Source organism: Salmo salar, chromosome ssa15 (genome assembly GCF_905237065.1).
Source record: "Salmo salar chromosome ssa15, Ssal_v3.1, whole genome shotgun sequence".
In the NCBI taxonomy this organism is placed as follows: domain Eukaryota; kingdom Metazoa; phylum Chordata; class Actinopteri; order Salmoniformes; family Salmonidae; genus Salmo; species Salmo salar.
The window spans coordinates 106,965,346-106,983,400 of record NC_059456.1 but is presented as its reverse complement, the minus strand read 5'-3'; the positions used below and the strand labels follow the sequence as shown (position 1 = coordinate 106,983,400).

The 18,055-nt window shown below is 46.9% G+C and overlaps 1 protein-coding gene across 5 annotated transcripts in view; it reads right to left on the bottom strand.

Annotated features, from left to right (window-relative positions):
- Nucleotides 1-9,100: 9,100 nt before the first annotated feature.
- LOC106572955 (transcription factor E3) overlaps nucleotides 9,101-18,055 on the bottom strand; it is a 74,445-nt gene continuing 65,490 nt past the window's right edge. For all 5 annotated transcript variants that reach the window (XM_045696538.1, XM_045696540.1, XM_045696535.1 and 2 more), the window contains one exon: nucleotides 9,101-10,340. In XM_045696538.1, coding sequence (XP_045552494.1) covers nucleotides 9,918-10,340 — 423 coding nt within the window. In that variant the 3' untranslated portion in view covers nucleotides 9,101-9,917. The remainder of the gene's footprint in view (nucleotides 10,341-18,055) is intronic.

The following is an 18,055-nucleotide window of genomic DNA, read 5'->3' as shown; positions in this document are numbered from 1 at the left end:
TATTTAAAAAAAAAATACTCTCGATTTTGTAGATTATTAAGGGTTAGGAAAGTATTTATAAATCATATAAAAAAATATAAAAAATTAAATGGTGTGTCACGACTTCTGCCGAAGTCGATGCCCGTCCTCGTTCGGGTGGCGCTCGGCGGTCGACATCACCGGTCTTCTAGCCATCACTGATCCATTTTTCCATTATCCATTGGTTTTGTCTTGTTTTCCTACACACCTGTTTCCAATCCCATCAATTACATGTTGTGTATTTAACCCTCTGTTTCCCCCTCATGTCCTTGTCCGAGATTGTTTTGTTTGTTATTGATTTCGTGTATTTTTTTGTATTGATGAGCTACGGGTATTTTTTACCCCATGTTATTTTTATGGACGTTGGTTTTGGAGTTTGCGTTTGTTTATTAAACAAGTCCAGTTCTACCAAGTTGGTTTCTCCTACGCCTGACTTCCTTGCCACCTACACACACACACACACACACACACACACACACACACACACACCTACACACACACACACACACACGTCGATGACATAGTGCTTTGATTCATTCTGAAAATTGACTCATTCAGTTCTTTAACCCATGGTAATGTTGGAACATTAGTGTGTATATATATATAGAATTATAAAATGGAGAATAGTGTACAATAGTAGGCTATATACCCTCATCTATTCCCTGCACCAACCATAGAACTGTGCCATGCGTTGGGTTCAAACTGTTTCGGTTTGGTCTGCGCTCCGCTCCATAATGATTTAATTAGCCCACGTGGCAAGATGGGTAGCATCCAGACCAGCTACCAGCAGAACCGGGAAGGGGTGCTGGGCAACCTGCTTAACATGGCGTGTGTGTGACATCAAGCCAGAGATCCATGTCATTTACCGTTTTGCTGGTTAAACCCCCTCATCACAACCCCTTATTAAACTAAGGAAACACTGAGACGCACTCATTGCACTGCCATCAGTTGACACATGCTTCATTGACACATCTCCTACACCCCATGCATGGCACAAACCTCTTTGCCTGCCTGCTCACAACTTTAATGCAATACCCAACTGTTTGTAATGATCCAGCTGTGACAGCATTTACAGAGGAAGCAAATAAAGTTAAACGAAACAATGGAACGATAATGTAGACTATACCAACTGAAGGGAACAAACCGTAAACTGGCCGTTGAAAATGTGTTGTTATCATGGACTACCATGATAAGAGAGAGGAAACAGAGGAAGTCGTTCAGACAATTTCGAGGGTGGCCATCCCTGCAAGTTAAAAGGCCGACCAGTTTAAATTCTTTCATAATGGCACAACATTTCATAAACGTCACTGTGGGAAAGTTGAGATGTTAAATAGTCCCAAACAGCACCCTGTTCCCCCAGTCCCAAACAGCACCCTGTTCCCCAGTCCCAAACAGCACCCTGTCCCCCAGTCCCAAACAGCACCCTGTTCCCCAGTCCCAAACAGCACCCTGTCCCCCAGTCCCAAACAGCACCCTGTCCCCCAGTCCCAAACAGCACCCTGTCCCCCAGTCCCAAACAGCACCCTGTTCCCCAGTCCCAAACAGCACCCTGAACCCCAGTCCCAAACAGCACCCTGCACCCCAGTCCCAAACAGCACCCTGTCCCCCAGTCCCAAACAGCACCCTGTCCCCCAGTCCCAAACAGCACCCTGTTCCCCAGTCCCAAACAGCACCCTGTTCCCCATTCCCAAACAGCACCCTGTTCCCCATTCCCAAACAGCACCCTGTCCCCCAGTCCCAAACAGCACCCTGCACCCCAGTCCCAAACAGCAACCTGCACCCCAGTCCCAAACAGCACCCTGCACCCCAGTCCCAAACAGCACCCTGTTCCCCATTCCCAAACAGCACCCTGTCCCCCAGTCCCAAACAGCACCCTGTACCCCAGTCCCAAACAGCACCCTGTTCCCCCAGTCCCAAACAGCACCCTGTCCCCCAGTCCCAAACAGCACCCTGTCCCCCAGTCCCAAACAGCACCCTGTCCCCCAGTCCCAAACAGCACCCTGTTCCCCAGTCCCAAACAGCACCCTGTCCCCCAGTCCCAAACAGCACCCTGTTCCCCCAGTCCCAAACAGCACCCTGTTCCCCAGTCCCAAACAGCACCCTGTCCCCCAGTCCCAAACAGCACCCTGTCCCCCAGTCCCAAACGGCACAATGTTCCCCAGTCCCAAACAGCACCCTGTTCCCCATTCCCAAACAGCACCCTGTCCCCCATTCCCAAACAGCACCCTGTTCCCCAGTCCCAAACAACACCCTGTTCCCCCAGTCCCAAACAGCACCCTGTTCCCCAGTCCCAAACAGCACCCTGTCCCCCAGTCCCAAACAGCACCCTGTTCCCCATTCCCAAACAGCACCCTGTTCCCCCAGTCCCAAACAGCACCCTGTTCCCCCAGTCCCAAACAGCACCCTGTTCCCCCAGTCCCAAACAGCACCCTGTTCCCCATTCCCAAACAGCACCCTGTTCCCCATTCCCAAACAGCACCCTGTTCCCCATTCCCAAACAGCACCCTGTCCCCCAGTCCCAAACAGCACCCTGTTCCCCCATTCCCAAACAGCACCCTGTCCCCCAGTCCCAAACAGCACCCTGTTCCCCAGTCCCAAACAGCACCCTGTTCCCCATAAGCCTGAAATCCAGAACCTGTTTTGTGCTAACATTCCACTCCTCATTTTTTGTGTCATGCCCAAACATTGTTTTGGCATGATAAGGACACACACACACACACACACACACACACACACACACACCCTTACCAAATACATTTAAAAGAGTAAGATGAGACACTATATATTTCATTTAAAAAAAACGAATTAAGGCCAAAATATATGCAATTCTTTTACATAATATAAGAAATATAGCTCTAAAATATGTGTTAATAGATGTTGTTTCAGAACATTACGCTATATCGAGTTATGTACAATTTCTATTTACATACATAAACAAACACAAAAACAAAGCCTAAGCTGTGGTTATTAAACATATTACCCATCATCCCCTACTTCTTCATCTGTATATAACACACACTGAGTGTACAAAACATTATGAAAACCTGCTCTTTCCATGACATAGACTGACCAGGTGAATCCAGGTGAAAGCTATGAATCCCTTATTGATGTCACCTGTTAAATCCACTTCAAAAATCAGTATAGACGAAGGGGAGGAGACAGGTTAAAGAAGGATTTTTAAGTCTTGAGACAATTGAGACATGGATTGTGTGTGTGCCATTCAGAGGGTGAACGGGCAAAACAAAAGATTGAAGTGCCTTTGAATGGGGTATGGTGTTAGGTGCCAGGCACACCGGTTTCTGTCAAGAACTGCAACGCTGCTGGGTTTTTCACACTAAAACAGTAGGAAGGTGTTCTTAATGTTTGGTATACTCCGTGTATAATTGCTTTTCTATGAAAATAAAAGACACAAAGTAAATCAAAGCACCGAAGTTGATCGTTAAGAACCAAAAACACAGCGCAGCACAAACAGGACAGTCAATATTCTCCAATAGTATGTATCCCAGTTAATAACACAGAAACTATTTGGCTGTATGTGGTTGTTGTATCGGTCTTTCACTGCAAGGACTACTGTTTGTTTCCAACATGAATGTATTCTCTTGTACATAGTTGAACAACATGAAGGAGAACCAGTGTCCTGAAATTCAAAAGGAATAGATGAAATATCGGTAAGGTACAGCTACTAGTAGAGGCAGAATAGGTCAAATATCGGTAGTGGGGATGCACGATATAATCGGTGAACATATTGGAATCGGCTGATATTAGCTAAAAATGCCTAACGTCGGTATCGTCCCGATGGCTAGTTTAACGACGATGTTAAAAACCGATGTCAAAGCTGACGTGCATACCTGATATAACGTAGGTACATGACGTAATGACGCCACGTAAAATTTTGCGCTCAACGTGCAACACAGCATTCCTAAACTAGCCCACAATGTATGTTGTGTGGATCAAGCAGTCAACAAGTCGAGCAGTCATTTGAAAGAGTAAGAAAATTTCAGCGCTACAACTCAAAGGCGAAATCCATTAAAGCCAAGATTATGGAATTTATTGCCCTTGACAATCAACCGTACTCTGTCGTGGGTGATGTTGGCTTTCGCCGACTGGTCGAGCACCGGTACACACTACCAAGTGCGCTATTTTTCAGATGTTGCCCTACCGGAGTTACACAGTAATACGTGTACGACATACTATGGAACGCCGTTGCGTGTCAAAAAAGATACAGTAGCATTGTCAAAGCTGTACAAAAAAAGTCTGCAAACAAGCAAACACCGGCCAAGAACGATGTGATTACAATACCACGTTGGTAATATAGCATTATTTGTTTGGCCGCAACTTCTGGGGTAGCTAGCTAGCTTTAGCTTGGTAACCTAGCTAGCACCAATGCAACCAGCCTGAAAACAATGACCAGTAGAAACTGCAGTCGTTTTCATTATTCTTAGCAATGATTTCGGAATCCTTGTAAGTATTAGCTAGGTGCCACTTGTTGTTCGCCTATTGAAATTGAACTTCAGTTCATGAAAATAAATAGCTAGCCAGCTACTTAACCCTGTTGCCTAAAGCTAAAGTTATAAGCAGCCAGCTAGCTTCATCTGGCTAGTGAGGCTCGACTGGACCGGGTTATGTGTTGTGAAGCTAGCCACAATAAAAATTAGGCACAGTAGTGGAATTTGCAGGTTGCCTTCAAAATAAAAGTATGTCATTGACAGTGATGCAAATGAATACAAATAGTAGAATTATGCCATACTTTTATTTTGAAGGCTAACCACAAAGTCCACTATTGTGGCTAAATCTTATTGTGGCTAGCTTCACATAGATGGGTCCTCCATTAATCAAATAAGAACCGTCTTATTTTAGATGATGACACCTAGCTAGATAGCTAGCTACTATAGCTACTGAAACAGATGTCGTTCTGCTGTGTTTTTGGGGAAGAACATTGTTTGTATCCATGAGCTAGCTAGCTACTATAGCTACTGAAACAGATGTCGTTTTGCTGTGTTTTTGGGGAAGAACATTGTTTGTATCCATGAGCTAGCTAGCTACTATAGCTACTGAAACAGATGTCGTTTTGCTGTGTTTTTGGGGAAGAACATTGTTTGTATCCATGAGCTAGCTAGCTACTATAGCTACTGAAACAGATGTCGTTTTGCTGTGTTTTGGGGGAAGAACATTGTTTGTATCCATGAGCTAGCTAGCTTTTTGTTAATGACCAGCACTGTAGATGTGCGAGACAACGTTACCAGCATCATAGCAGACGTATCGATGAATCGTTGTGACATATGAAATACGAGTAGTGTAATCAATATGTAATAATGCGTAAAAAAAATGTATGAATGCGTTAAATTATTATGTGACATGCAGTCATATTCAGGTCCTGATTGGTCAACAAGTTTACAGTGCCTTGCGAAAGTATTCGGCCCCCTTGAACTTTTCGACCTTTTGCCACATTTCAGGCTTCAAACATAAAGATATAAAACTGTAATTTTTTGGTGAAGAATCAACAACAAGTGGGACACAATCATGAAGTGGAACGAAATTTATAGGATATTTCAAACTTTTTTAACAAATAAAAAACTGAAAAATTGGGCGTGCAAAATTATTGTATTTGACACTCAGATAGTGTTATTTGATGTGTATCTTTTTTGACCCAAACGGTGTTCCATAGAAATCCTGGTTGAGAATGAAACAACTGAACAAATGAACAATGAAACACCACAGCAAGTAAATTAATGTAATAGGTTTTGATTATGGTTTACTGGTAATGGGGACATACGTAAATGCCAACAAAATAACTTTTTGGTCAGTGTGGTGTGTGTGTGTGTAACCTTTATTTAACTAGGCAAGTCAGTTAAGAGCAAATTTTTATTTACAATGACAGCCCGGACGACGCTGGGTCAATTGTGCGCCGCCCTATGGGACTCCCAATCACGGCCAGATGTGATACAGCCTGGATTCGAACCAGGGACTGTACATCTGACCAACTTGCCCTCTAAATACACCTCTTCTGTCTTCAACCAGGATCTCAGTGATCACTGCCTCATTGCCTGCATCCGTAATGGGTCTGAGGTCAAATGACCACCCCTCATCACTGTCAAACGCTCCCTAAAACACTTCAGCGAGCAGGACTTTCTAGTCGACGTGGCCCGGGTATCCTGGAAGGATATTGACCTCATCCCGTCAGTAGAGGATGCCTGGTTGCTCTTCAAAAGTGCTTTCCTCACCATCTTAAATAAGCATGCCTCAATCAAAAAATTTGGAACTAAGAACAGATATAGCCCATGGTTCACCCCAGACCTGTCTGCCCTTGACCAGCACAAAAACATCCTGTGCCGTTCTGCATTAGCATCGAATAGCCCCCGTGATATGCAACTTTTCAGGGAAGTCAGGAACCAATACACACAGTCAGTTAGGAAAGCAAAGGCTATCTTTTTCAAACAGAAATTTGCTTCATGTTGCACTAATTCCAAAAAAGGTTCTGGGACACTGTAAAGTCCATGGAGAATAAGAGCACCTCCTCCCACCTCCTCCCTCCTTCCATTGCACTGAGGATAGGAAACATTGTCACCACCGATAAATCGATAATTTCAATAAGCATTTTTCTACGGCTGGCCATGCTTTCCACCTGGCTACCACTACCCCGGCCAACATCTCAGCACCCCCTGCAGCAACTGTCCCAATCCCCCTCCCCCTCTTCTCCTTCACCCAAATCCAGACAGCTGATGTTCTGAAAGAGCTGCAAAATCTGGATCCCTACAAATCAGCTGGGCTAGAGAATCTGGACCCTCTCTTTCTAAAGTTATCCACCAAAAATGTTGTAACCCCTATTACTAGCCTATTCAACCTCTCTTTCGTATCGTCTCAGATCCCCAAAGATTGGAAAGCTGCTGCGGTCATCCCCCTCTTCAAAGGGGGAGACACTCACGACCCAAACTGTTATAGACCTATATCCATCCTGCCCTGCCTTTCTAAAATCTTCTAAAGACAAGTTAATAAACAGATCACCGACCATTTCGAATCCCACCATACCTTCTCCGCTGTGCAATCTGGTTTCCGAGCTGGTCATGGGTGCACCTCAGCCACGCTCAAGGTCCTAAACGATATCATAACCGCCATCGATAAAAGACAGTACTGTGCAGCCATTTTCATCGACCTGGCCAAGGCTTTCGACTCTTGTCAATCACCGCATTCTTATCGGCAGACTCAACAGCCTTGGTTTCTCAAATGACTGCCTCGCCTGGTTCACCAACTACTTCTCAGATAGAGTTCAGTGTGTCAAATCAGAGGGCCTGTTGTCCGGACCTCTGGCAGTCTCTATGGGGGTGCCACAAGGTTCAATTCTCGGGCCGACTCTTTTCTCTGTATATATCAATGATGTTGCTCTTGCTACTGGTGATTCTCTGATCCACCTCTACGCAGATGACACCATTCTGTATACATCTGGCCCTTCTTGGACACTGTGCTAACAAACCTCCAATTTGTAAGTCGCTTTGGATAAGGGCGTCTGCGAAATGACGTAAATGTAAGTGTAAGCATTAGCCTGGATTCCAACCTGAACCCATGGTGAAACCAGTGTTAAGTATCTGTTATAATATGAATGGCAGCCAGTCGTCCTAGCTGAAAGAAACCCCTTTGTTATTGTGAGTTGCATCGTCTTAGCAGTTTAACGATCCCATCACCTCATCCCTGAAAATAACAGCTGTGGACCCGAGGAAAACTAGCTAATAAATACTAATACCTTACATCAAATTTAAAAACATCTAGCCTGGTCCCAGATTGGTTTGTGCCGTTTTGCTACTTTACACAGTACAAAACAGACCTGGAACCAGGCTATAGAACGTCAGCCTTAAAATCACAACATAACAGACCTGGCTCTTATTGTCACGTCCTGACCAGTATAGAGTATATTTGGTTATTATAGTTTGGTCAGGACGTGGCAGAGGGTAGTTGATGTATGTTTATGGGGTTTGTCACTGGTCTATGTTTCTATGTCTAGTTGATTGGGGTTGGACTCTCAATTGAAGGCAGGTGTGTTGAGTTGCCTTTGATTGGGAGTCCTATATAGTAGGGTGTGTTTTGTCTTTGTTTTTCGTGGGTAGTTGTTTGAGAGCACTGCTTTTTTGTTGAGCCTGCTTTCACTGTTTCATGTCGTTAGTTTGTTTATTGTTTTCTTCCGTGGTGTTCGCATTATTTTATAAATAAATATGTTGAGCACGAAACCCGCTGCGCTTTGGTCCCTTTCTCTCTACGACGACAAGCGTGACACTTATTCCCTTGTTGTCACGTCTCATGTATACTGTATACGGTACCAGTCAAACGTTTGGACACAGCAACGCCGTCATCAAGGCAAACGTTTGGACATTCCAGGTGACTACCTCATGGAGCTGGTTGAGAGAATGCCAACAGTGTGCAGCGCCGTCAAAGGCAAACGGTGGCTACTTTGAAGAATCTCAAATATAAAATATATTTTGATTTTGTTTAACACGTTTTTTTTTGGTTTACTACATGATTCCATATGTGTTATTTCATAGTTTTGATGTCTTCATTATTATTCTATAATGTAGAAAATATATTTTTTTTAAATTAAGAAAAACCCTGGAATGAATAGGTGTTCTAAAACTGTTGTCTGGTAGTGTACCTACATGGGGCGTATAAACACTCATAACTGAATTGACCCCAGCCAGGCCAGGAACAGGAAGTAATAAAGTTCAGGGTTAATCTACTCTTAACTGTCTTGTTGTTGAAGACAATAGAACAGTGGCTCTACAAACACAGTAACTGTTTAGTCTACTATATGGCTGGCTGCTCAGACTGGTTTTCCTGTGGGACTCTTTAAAAGCATACCAATGCACAAAAACTCATCCATACAACATGTCTACCATTGAAAAGTGCTGCACTATGATGTATCCCAAACGGCACCCTATTTCCTATATACTGCACTCCAGTTGTAGCCAGGTGTGCACCATGTAGGGAATTAGAGTGCTATTTGGGATACACAGACAGTTAATCTTGCTGTTTCAACACAGAATAATGCCATCCCTTTTTGTTTTGCAGAGTTACACAAATGCTCAGGTCTCATCATACATACAAATAAAAGTTTTTAATTCTATAGTTGTGGCTTTCTGAACACACCATCTGTAGTTTCATTGAAACAATATGCCCAAACTCCTGTTTCCTTTTCTATGATATATAGACCAGGGATGGGAAAATTCTAACCCGACTCCAAAAATCAACTAATCATTATCTTTAGTTTAGAATACAATTTGTTTAAATCAGCTTTTGTTTGCTAGGGTTGGAGAAAAATACCCCAATCCATTTTTTTTAACCTTACAGCCAGGATTTCTGGAACATTCCTGCCAGGATTTCTGGAACCTTACTGCCAGGATTTCTGGAACCTTACTGCCAGGATTTCTGGAACCTCACTGCCAGGATTTCTGGAAAACTTGGGGACTGGAATTTTGCAAATCCTAGACTAAACTAAGACATTTGACCCCCACTCTGTGATTGATGGACGGGGCCATGCATGGTATGTGGAGGCTCCACCTCAGTCTGCAGTCCTCTGATGGGCTTAGGGCCTTAAGTCGTGCTCCAGATCAACTACATCGCAGACTGACTGATCTACAAATAACCTTGTGTCTTAAACAATTACTAGGAGCTAGGGTCTAGGAGCCAGGGTATAGGGAAGGGTCTCGCAAACTCGGGTCCTCAGGACCCTAAAGGGAGCACGTTTTGGTTTTTGCCCTGGCACTACACAATGGATTCAAATAATCAATTAACCATAACGCTTTGATAATTTGAATCAGCTGTGTAGTGTTAGGGCACAAACCAAAAACGTGCTCCCCTTGGGATCCCGAGTTTGGGAACCGCTGGTCTAGGAGTTGTTGGTTTTGGACTCAGCCCAGTCACAAGTCCTTCTCCATGCTGAAGCTGCTCCTGCGGCTGGAGGTCTTGGAGGGTCCTGGGGAGAAGGAGGAGAGCAGGGGCTCTCGGGCCCACACCGGGGACATCCCTATCCCCCCATGGTCCATCAAGATGTCCCCAAGACCCATGTCTGGTAGCAGGGAGGAGTGGAAGGCTGCGGCCGACGGGTCGTCCAGCTCAGAGAAGCTCAGAGGAGAAGCCATGTTCATCAGGCCAACCGGCGAGGCCGAGGGGGAGGTGGCCTGAAGGCCTAGGCCACCACTCAGGGAGAGGAGGGTCTTGGAGAGGGCGTCGCCCGTGCTGGGGTCCAGGGATTGTGATAGGCTGAGGTGTGAGGAGGAGGATCCCTGGGAGGAGGAGGCGGGGGTGGAGAGGCCGTGGAGGCAGGCCTGCATCTCTAGCTCCTGTAGAGAGAAACAACAACGGTCGACACTTCAGTTTAGTTTATGAGACCATTTTCAAAACAATTTGCGCCATGCCTAAGAACAGCCCTTTGCTGTGCATTATTCATGATAATGCATAGATTCTCATGCCTTAATGCTTAATTAATGTACAGTAAAAATAGTAGAGGCCCTAGCACACTGCCATGGGGGACGCCACACATTATTGATTTCGCCGGAGACAATTTACTTCTACCACTTCCAAAGAAACAACATCATTTTAATATCACAGGCAAGTAACTACCAGCCTAACTTGCAGCATACTGATTGACTACCAGCCTTCATTGCAGCATACTGATTGACTACCAGCCTTCCATGCAGCATACTGATTGACTTCCAGCCTTCATTGCAGCATACTGATTGACTACCAGCCTTCCATGCAGCATACTGATTGACTTCCAGCCTTCCTGGCAGCATACTGATTGACATCCAGCCTTCCTGGCAGCATACTGATTGACTTCCAGCCTTCCTGGCAGCATACTGATTGACTACCAACCTTCCATGCAGCAGACTGATTGACTACCAGCCTTCCTGGCAGCATACTGATTGACTACCAGCCTAACTTGCAGCATACTGATTGACTTCCAGCCTTCCTGGCAGCATACTGATTGACTTCCAGCCTTCCTGGCAGCATACTGATTGACTACCAGCCTTCCTGGTAGCATACTGATTGACTACCAGCCTTCCTGGCAGCATACTGATTGACTACCAGCCTAACTTGCAGCAGACTGATTGACTACCAGCCTTCCTGGCAGCATACTGATTGACTACCAGCCTTCCTGGCAGCATACTGATTGACTACCAACCTTCCATGCAGCAGACTAATTGACTACCAGCCTTCCTGGCAGCATACTGATTGACTACCAGCCTAACTTGCAGCATACTGATTGACTTCCAGCCTTCCTGGCAGCAGACTGATTGACTACCAGCCTTCCTGGCAGCAGACTGATTGACTACCAGCCTTCCTGGCAGCATACTGATTGACTACCAGCCTTCCATGCAGCATACTGATTGACTTCCAGCCTTCCTGGCAGCATACTGATTGACTACCAGCCTTCCTGGCAGCATACTGATTGACTGCCAACCTTCCATGCAGCATACTGATTGACTTCCAGCCTTCCTGGCAGCATACTGATTGACTTCCAGCCTTCCTGGCAGCATACTGATTGACTACCAGCCTTCCTTGCAGCATACTGATTGACTACTAGCCTTCCATGCAGCATACTGATTGACTTCCAGCCTTCCTGGCAGCATACTGATTGACTTCCAGCCTTCCTGGCAGCATACTGATTGACTTCCAGCCTTCCTGGCAGCATACTGATTGACTACCAGCCTTCCTGGTAGCATACTGATTCACTACCAGCCTTCCTGGCAGCATACTGATTGACTACCAGCCTAACTTGCAGCAGACTGATTGACTACCAGCCTTCCTGGCAGCATACTGATTGACTACCAGCCTTCCTGGCAGCATACTGATTGACTACCAACCTTCCATGCAGCAGACTGATTGACTACCAGCCTTCCTGGCAGCATACTGATTGACTACCAGCCTAACTTGCAGCATACTGATTGACTTCCAGCCTTCCTGGCAGCATACTGATTGACTACCAGCCTTCCTGGCAGCAGACTGATTGACTACCAGCCTTCCTGGCAGCATACTGATTGACTACCAGCATTCCATGCAGCATACTGATTGACTTCCAGCCTTCCTGGCAGCATACTGATTGACTACCAGCCTTCCTGGCAGCATACTGATTGACTGCCAACCTTCCATGCAGCATACTGATTGACTTCCAGCCTTCCTGGCAGCATACTGATTGACTTCCAGCCTTCCTGGCAGCATACTGATTGACTACCAGCCTTCCTGGCAGCAGACTGATTGACTACCAGCCTTCCTGGCAGCATACTGATTGACTACCAGCCTTCCTGGCAGCATACTGATTGACTACCAGCCTTCCTGGCAGCAGACTGATTGACTACCAGCCTTCCTGGCAGCATACTGATTGACTACCAGCCTTCCTGGCAGCATACTGATTGACTACCAGCCTTCCTGGCAGCAGACTGATTGACTACCAGCCTTCCTGGCAGCATACTGATTGACTACCAGCCTTCCATGCAGCATACTGATTGACTTCCAGCCTTCCTGGCAGCATACTGATTGACTACCAGCCTTCCTGGCAGCATACTGATTGACTGCCAACCTTCCATGCAGCATACTGATTAACTTCCAGCCTTCCTGGCAGCATACTGATTGACTTCCAGCCTTCCTGGCAAAATACTGATTGACTACCAGCCTTCCTGGCAGCAGACTGATTGACTACCAGCCTTCCTGGTAGCATACTGATTGACTACCAGCCTTCCTGGCAGCATACTGATTGACTACCAGCCTAACTTGCAGCAGACTGATTGACTACCAGCCTTCCTGGCAGCATACTGATTGACTACCAGCCTTCCTGGCAGCATACTGATTGACTACCAACCTTCCATGCAGCAGACAGATTGACTACCAGCCTTCCTGGCAGCATACTGATTGACTACTAGCCTAACTTGAAGCATACTGATTGACTTCCAGCCTTCCTGGCAGCATACTGATTGACTACCAGCCTTCCTGGCAGCATACTGATTGACTACCAGCCTTCCTGGCAGCATACTGATTGACTACCAGCCTTCCATGCAGCATACTGATTGACTTCCAGCCTTCCTGGCAGCATACTGATTGACTACCAGCCTTCCTGGCAGCATACTGATTGACTGCCAACCTTCCATGCAGCATACTGATTGACTTCCAGCCTTCCTGGTAGCATACTGATTCACTACCAGCCTTCCTGGCAGCATACTGATTGACTACCAGCCTAACTTGCAGCAGACTGATTGACTACCAGCCTTCCTGGCAGCATACTGATTGACTACCAGCCTAACTTGCAGCAGACTGATTGACTACCAGCCTTCCTGGCAGCATACTGATTGACTACCAGCCTTCCTGGCAGCATACTGATTGACTACCAACCTTCCATGCAGCAGACTGATTGACTACCAGCCTTCCTGGCAGCATACTGATTGACTACCAGCCTAACTTGCAGCATACTGATTGACTTCCAGCCTTCCTGGCAGCATACTGATTGACTACCAGCCTTCCTGGCAGCAGACTGATTGACTACCAGCCTTCCTGGCAGCATACTGATTGACTACCAGCATTCCATGCAGCATACTGATTGACTTCCAGCCTTCCTGGCAGCATACTGATTGACTACCAGCCTTCCTGGCAGCATACTGATTGACTGCCAACCTTCCATGCAGCATACTGATTGACTTCCAGCCTTCCTGGCAGCATACTGATTGACTTCCAGCCTTCCTGGCAGCATACTGATTGACTACCAGCCTTCCTGGCAGCAGACTGATTGACTACCAGCCTTCCTGGCAGCATACTGATTGACTACCAGCCTTCCTGGCAGCATACTGATTCACTACCAGCCTTCCTGGCAGCAGACTGATTGACTACCAGCCTTCCTGGCAGCATACTGATTGACTACCAACCTAACTTGCAGCATACTGATTGACTTCCAGCCTTCATGGCAGCATACTGATTGACTACCAGCCTTCCTGGCAGCAGACTGATTGACTACCAGCCTTCCTGGCAGCATACTGATTGACTACCAGCCTTCCATGCAGCATACTGATTGACTTCCAGCCTTCCTGGCAGCATACTGATTGACTACCAGCCTTCCTGGCAGCATACTGATTGACTGCCAACCTTCCATGCAGCATACTGATTGACTTCCAGCCTTCCTGGCAGCATACTGATTGACTTCCAGCCTTCCTGGCAGCATACTGATTGACTACCAGCCTTCCTGGCAGCAGACTGATTGACTACCAGCCTTCCTGGTAGCATACTGATTGACTACCAGCCTTCCTGGCAGCATACTGATTGACTACCAGCCTAACTTGCAGCAGACTGATTGACTACCAGCCTTCCTGGCAGCATACTGATTGACTACCAGCCTTCCTGGCAGCATACTGATTGACTACCAACCTTCCATGCAGCAGACTGATTGACTACCAGCCTTCCTGGCAGCATACTGATTGACTACCAGCCTAACTTGCAGCATACTGATTGACTTCCAGCCTTCCTGGCAGCATACTGATTGACTACCAGCCTTCCTGGCAGCAGACTGATTGACTACCAGCCTTCCTGGCAGCATACTGATTGACTACCAGCCTTCCATGCAGCATACTGATTGACTTCCAGCCTTCCTGGCAGCATACTGATTGACTACCAGCCTTCCTGGCAGCATACTGATTGACTGCCAACCTTCCATGCAGCATACTGATTGACTTCCAGCCTTCCTGGCAGCATACTGATTGACTACCAGCCTTCCTGGCAGCATACTGATTGACTGCCAACCTTCCATGCAGCATACTGATTAACTTCCAGCCTTCCTGGCAGCATACTGATTGACTTCCAGCCTTCCTGGCAGCATACTGATTGACTACCAGCCTTCCTGGCAGCAGACTGATTGACTACCAGCCTTCCTGGCAGCATACTGATTGACTACCAGCCTTCCTGGCAGCATACTGATTCACTACCAGCCTTCCTGGCAGCAGACTGATTGACTACCAGCCTTCCTGGCAGCATACTGATTGACTACCAACCTAACTTGCAGCATACTGATTGACTTCCAGCCTTCCTGGCAGCATACTGATTGACTACCAGCCTTCCTGGCAGCAGACTGATTGACTACCAGCCTTCCTGGCAGCATACTGATTGATTACCAGCCTTCCATGCAGCATACTGATTGACTTCCAGCCTTCCTGGCAGCATACTGATTGACTACCAGCCTTCCTGGCAGCATACTGATTGACTGCCAACCTTCCATGCAGCATACTGATTGACTTCCAGCCTTCCTGGCAGCATACTGATTGACTTCCAGCCTTCCTGGCAGCATACTGATTGACTACCAGCCTTCCTGGCAGCAGACTGATTGACTACCAGCCTTCCTGGTAGCATACTGATTGACTACCAGCCTTCCTGGCAGCATACTGATTGACTACCAGCCTAACTTGCAGCAGACTGATTGACTACCAGCCTTCCTGGCAGCATACTGATTGACTACCAGCCTTCCTGGCAGCATACTGATTGACTACCAACCTTCCATGCAGCAGACTGATTGACTACCAGCCTTCCTGGCAGCATACTGATTGACTACCAGCCTAACTTGCAGCATACTGATTGACTTCCAGCCTTCCTGGCAGCATACTGATTGACTTCCAGCCTTCCTGGCAGCATACTGATTGACTACCAGCCTTCCTGGCAGCAGACTGATTGACTACCAGCCTTCCTGGCAGCATACTGATTGACTACCAACCTTCCATGCAGCAGACTGATTGACTACCAGCCTTCCTGGCAGCATACTGATTGACTACCAGCCTAACTTGCAGCATACTGATTGACTTCCAGCCTTCCTGGCAGCATACTGATTGACTACCAGCCTTCCTGGCAGCAGACTGATTGACTACCAGCCTTCCTGGCAGCATACTGATTGACTACCAGCCTTCCATGCAGCATACTGATTGACTTCCAGCCTTCCTGGCAGCATACTGATTGACTACCAGCCTTCCTGGCAGCATACTGATTGACTGCCAACCTTCCATGCAGCATACTGATTGACTTCCAGCCTTCCTGGCAGCATACTGATTGACTTCCAGCCTTCCTGGCAGCATACTGATTGACTACCAGCCTTCCTGGCAGCAGACTGATTGACTTCCAGCCTTCCTGGCAGCAGACTGATTGACTACCAGCCTTCCTGGCAGCATACTGATTGACTACCAGCCTTCCTGGCAGCATACTGATTGACTACCAGCCTTCCTGGCAGCATACTGATTGACTACCAGCCTTCCTGGCAGCAGACTGATTGACTACCAGCCTTCCTGGCAGCATACTGATTGACTACCAGCCTAACTTGCAGCAGACTGATTGACTACCAGCCTTCCTGGCAGCAGACTGATTGACTACCAGCCTAACTTGCAGCAGACTGATTGACTACCAGCCTTCCTGGCAGCAGACTGATTGACTACCAGCCTAACTTGCAGCATACTGATTGACTACCAGCCTAACTTGCAGCATACTGATTGACTTCCAGCCTTCCTGGCAGCATACTGATTGACTACCAGCCTTCCTGGCAGCAGACTGATTGACTACCAGCCTTCCTGGCAGCATACTGATTGACTACCAGCCTTCCATGCAGCATACTGATTGACTTCCAGCCTTCCTGGCAGCATACTGATTGACTACCAGCCTTCCTGGCAGCATACTGATTGACTGCCAACCTTCCATGCAGCATACTGATTGACTTCCAGCCTTCCTGGCAGCATACTGATTGACTGCCAACCTTCCATGCAGCATACTGATTGACTACCAGCCTTCCTGGCAGCATACTGATTGACTTCCAGCCTTCCTGGCAGCATACTGATTGACTACCAGCGTTCCTGGCAGCAGACTGATTGACTTCCAGCCTTCCTGGCAGCATACTGATTGACTACCAGCCTTCCTGGCGGCATACTGATTGACTACCAGCCTTCCTGGCAGCATACTGATTGACTACCAGCCTTCCTGGCAGCATACTGATTGACTACCAGCCTTCCTGGCAGCAGACTGATTGACTACCAGCCTTCCTGGCAGCATACTGATTGACTACCAGCCTAACTTGCAGCAGACTGATTGACTACCAGCCTTCCTGGCAGCAGACTGATTGACTACCAGCCTTCCTGGCAGCAGACTGATTGACTACCAGCCTAACTTGCAGCAGACTGATTGACTTCTTTCTTTCTTTCTTTCTTTCTTTCTTTCTTTCTTTCTTTCTTTCTTTCTTTCTTTCTTTCTTTCTTTCTTTCTTTCTTTCTTTCTTTCTTTCTTTCTTTCTTTCTTTCTCTCTCTCGGAGGACCTGAGCCCTAGGTCCATGCCTCAGGACTACCTGGCCTGATGACTCCTTGCTGTCCCCAGTCCACCTGGCCGTGCTGCTGCTCCAGTTTCAACTGTTCTGCCTGCGGCTATGGAACCCTGACCTGTTCACCGGACGTGCTACCTGTCCCAGACCTGCTGTTTTCAACTCTCTAGAGACAGCAGGAGCGGTAGAGATACTCTGAATGATCGGCTATGAAAAGCCAACTGACATTTACTCCTGAGGTGCTGACCTGTTGCACCCTCGACAACGACTATGATTATTATTATTTGACCCTGCTGGTAATCTATGAACATTTGAACATCTTAGCTATGTTCTGTTATAATCTCCACCCGGCACAGCCAGAAGAGGACTGGCCACCCCTCATAGCCTGGTTCCTCTCTAGGTTTCTTCCTAGGTTTTGGCTTTTCTAGGGAGTTTTTCCTAGCCACCGTGCTTCTACACCTGCATTGCTTGCTGTTTGGGGGTTTTAGGCTGGGTTTCTGTACAGCACTTTGAGATATCAGCTGATGTAAGAAGGGCTTTATAAATAAATTTGATTAGATTGACTACCAGCCTTCCTGGCAGCATACTGATTGACTACCAGCCTTCCTGGCAGCATACTGATTGACTACCAGCCTTCCTGGCAGCATACTGATTGACTACCAGCCTTCCATGCAGCATACTGATTGACTACCAGCCTTCCATGCAGCATACTGATTGACTACCAGCCTTCCATGCAG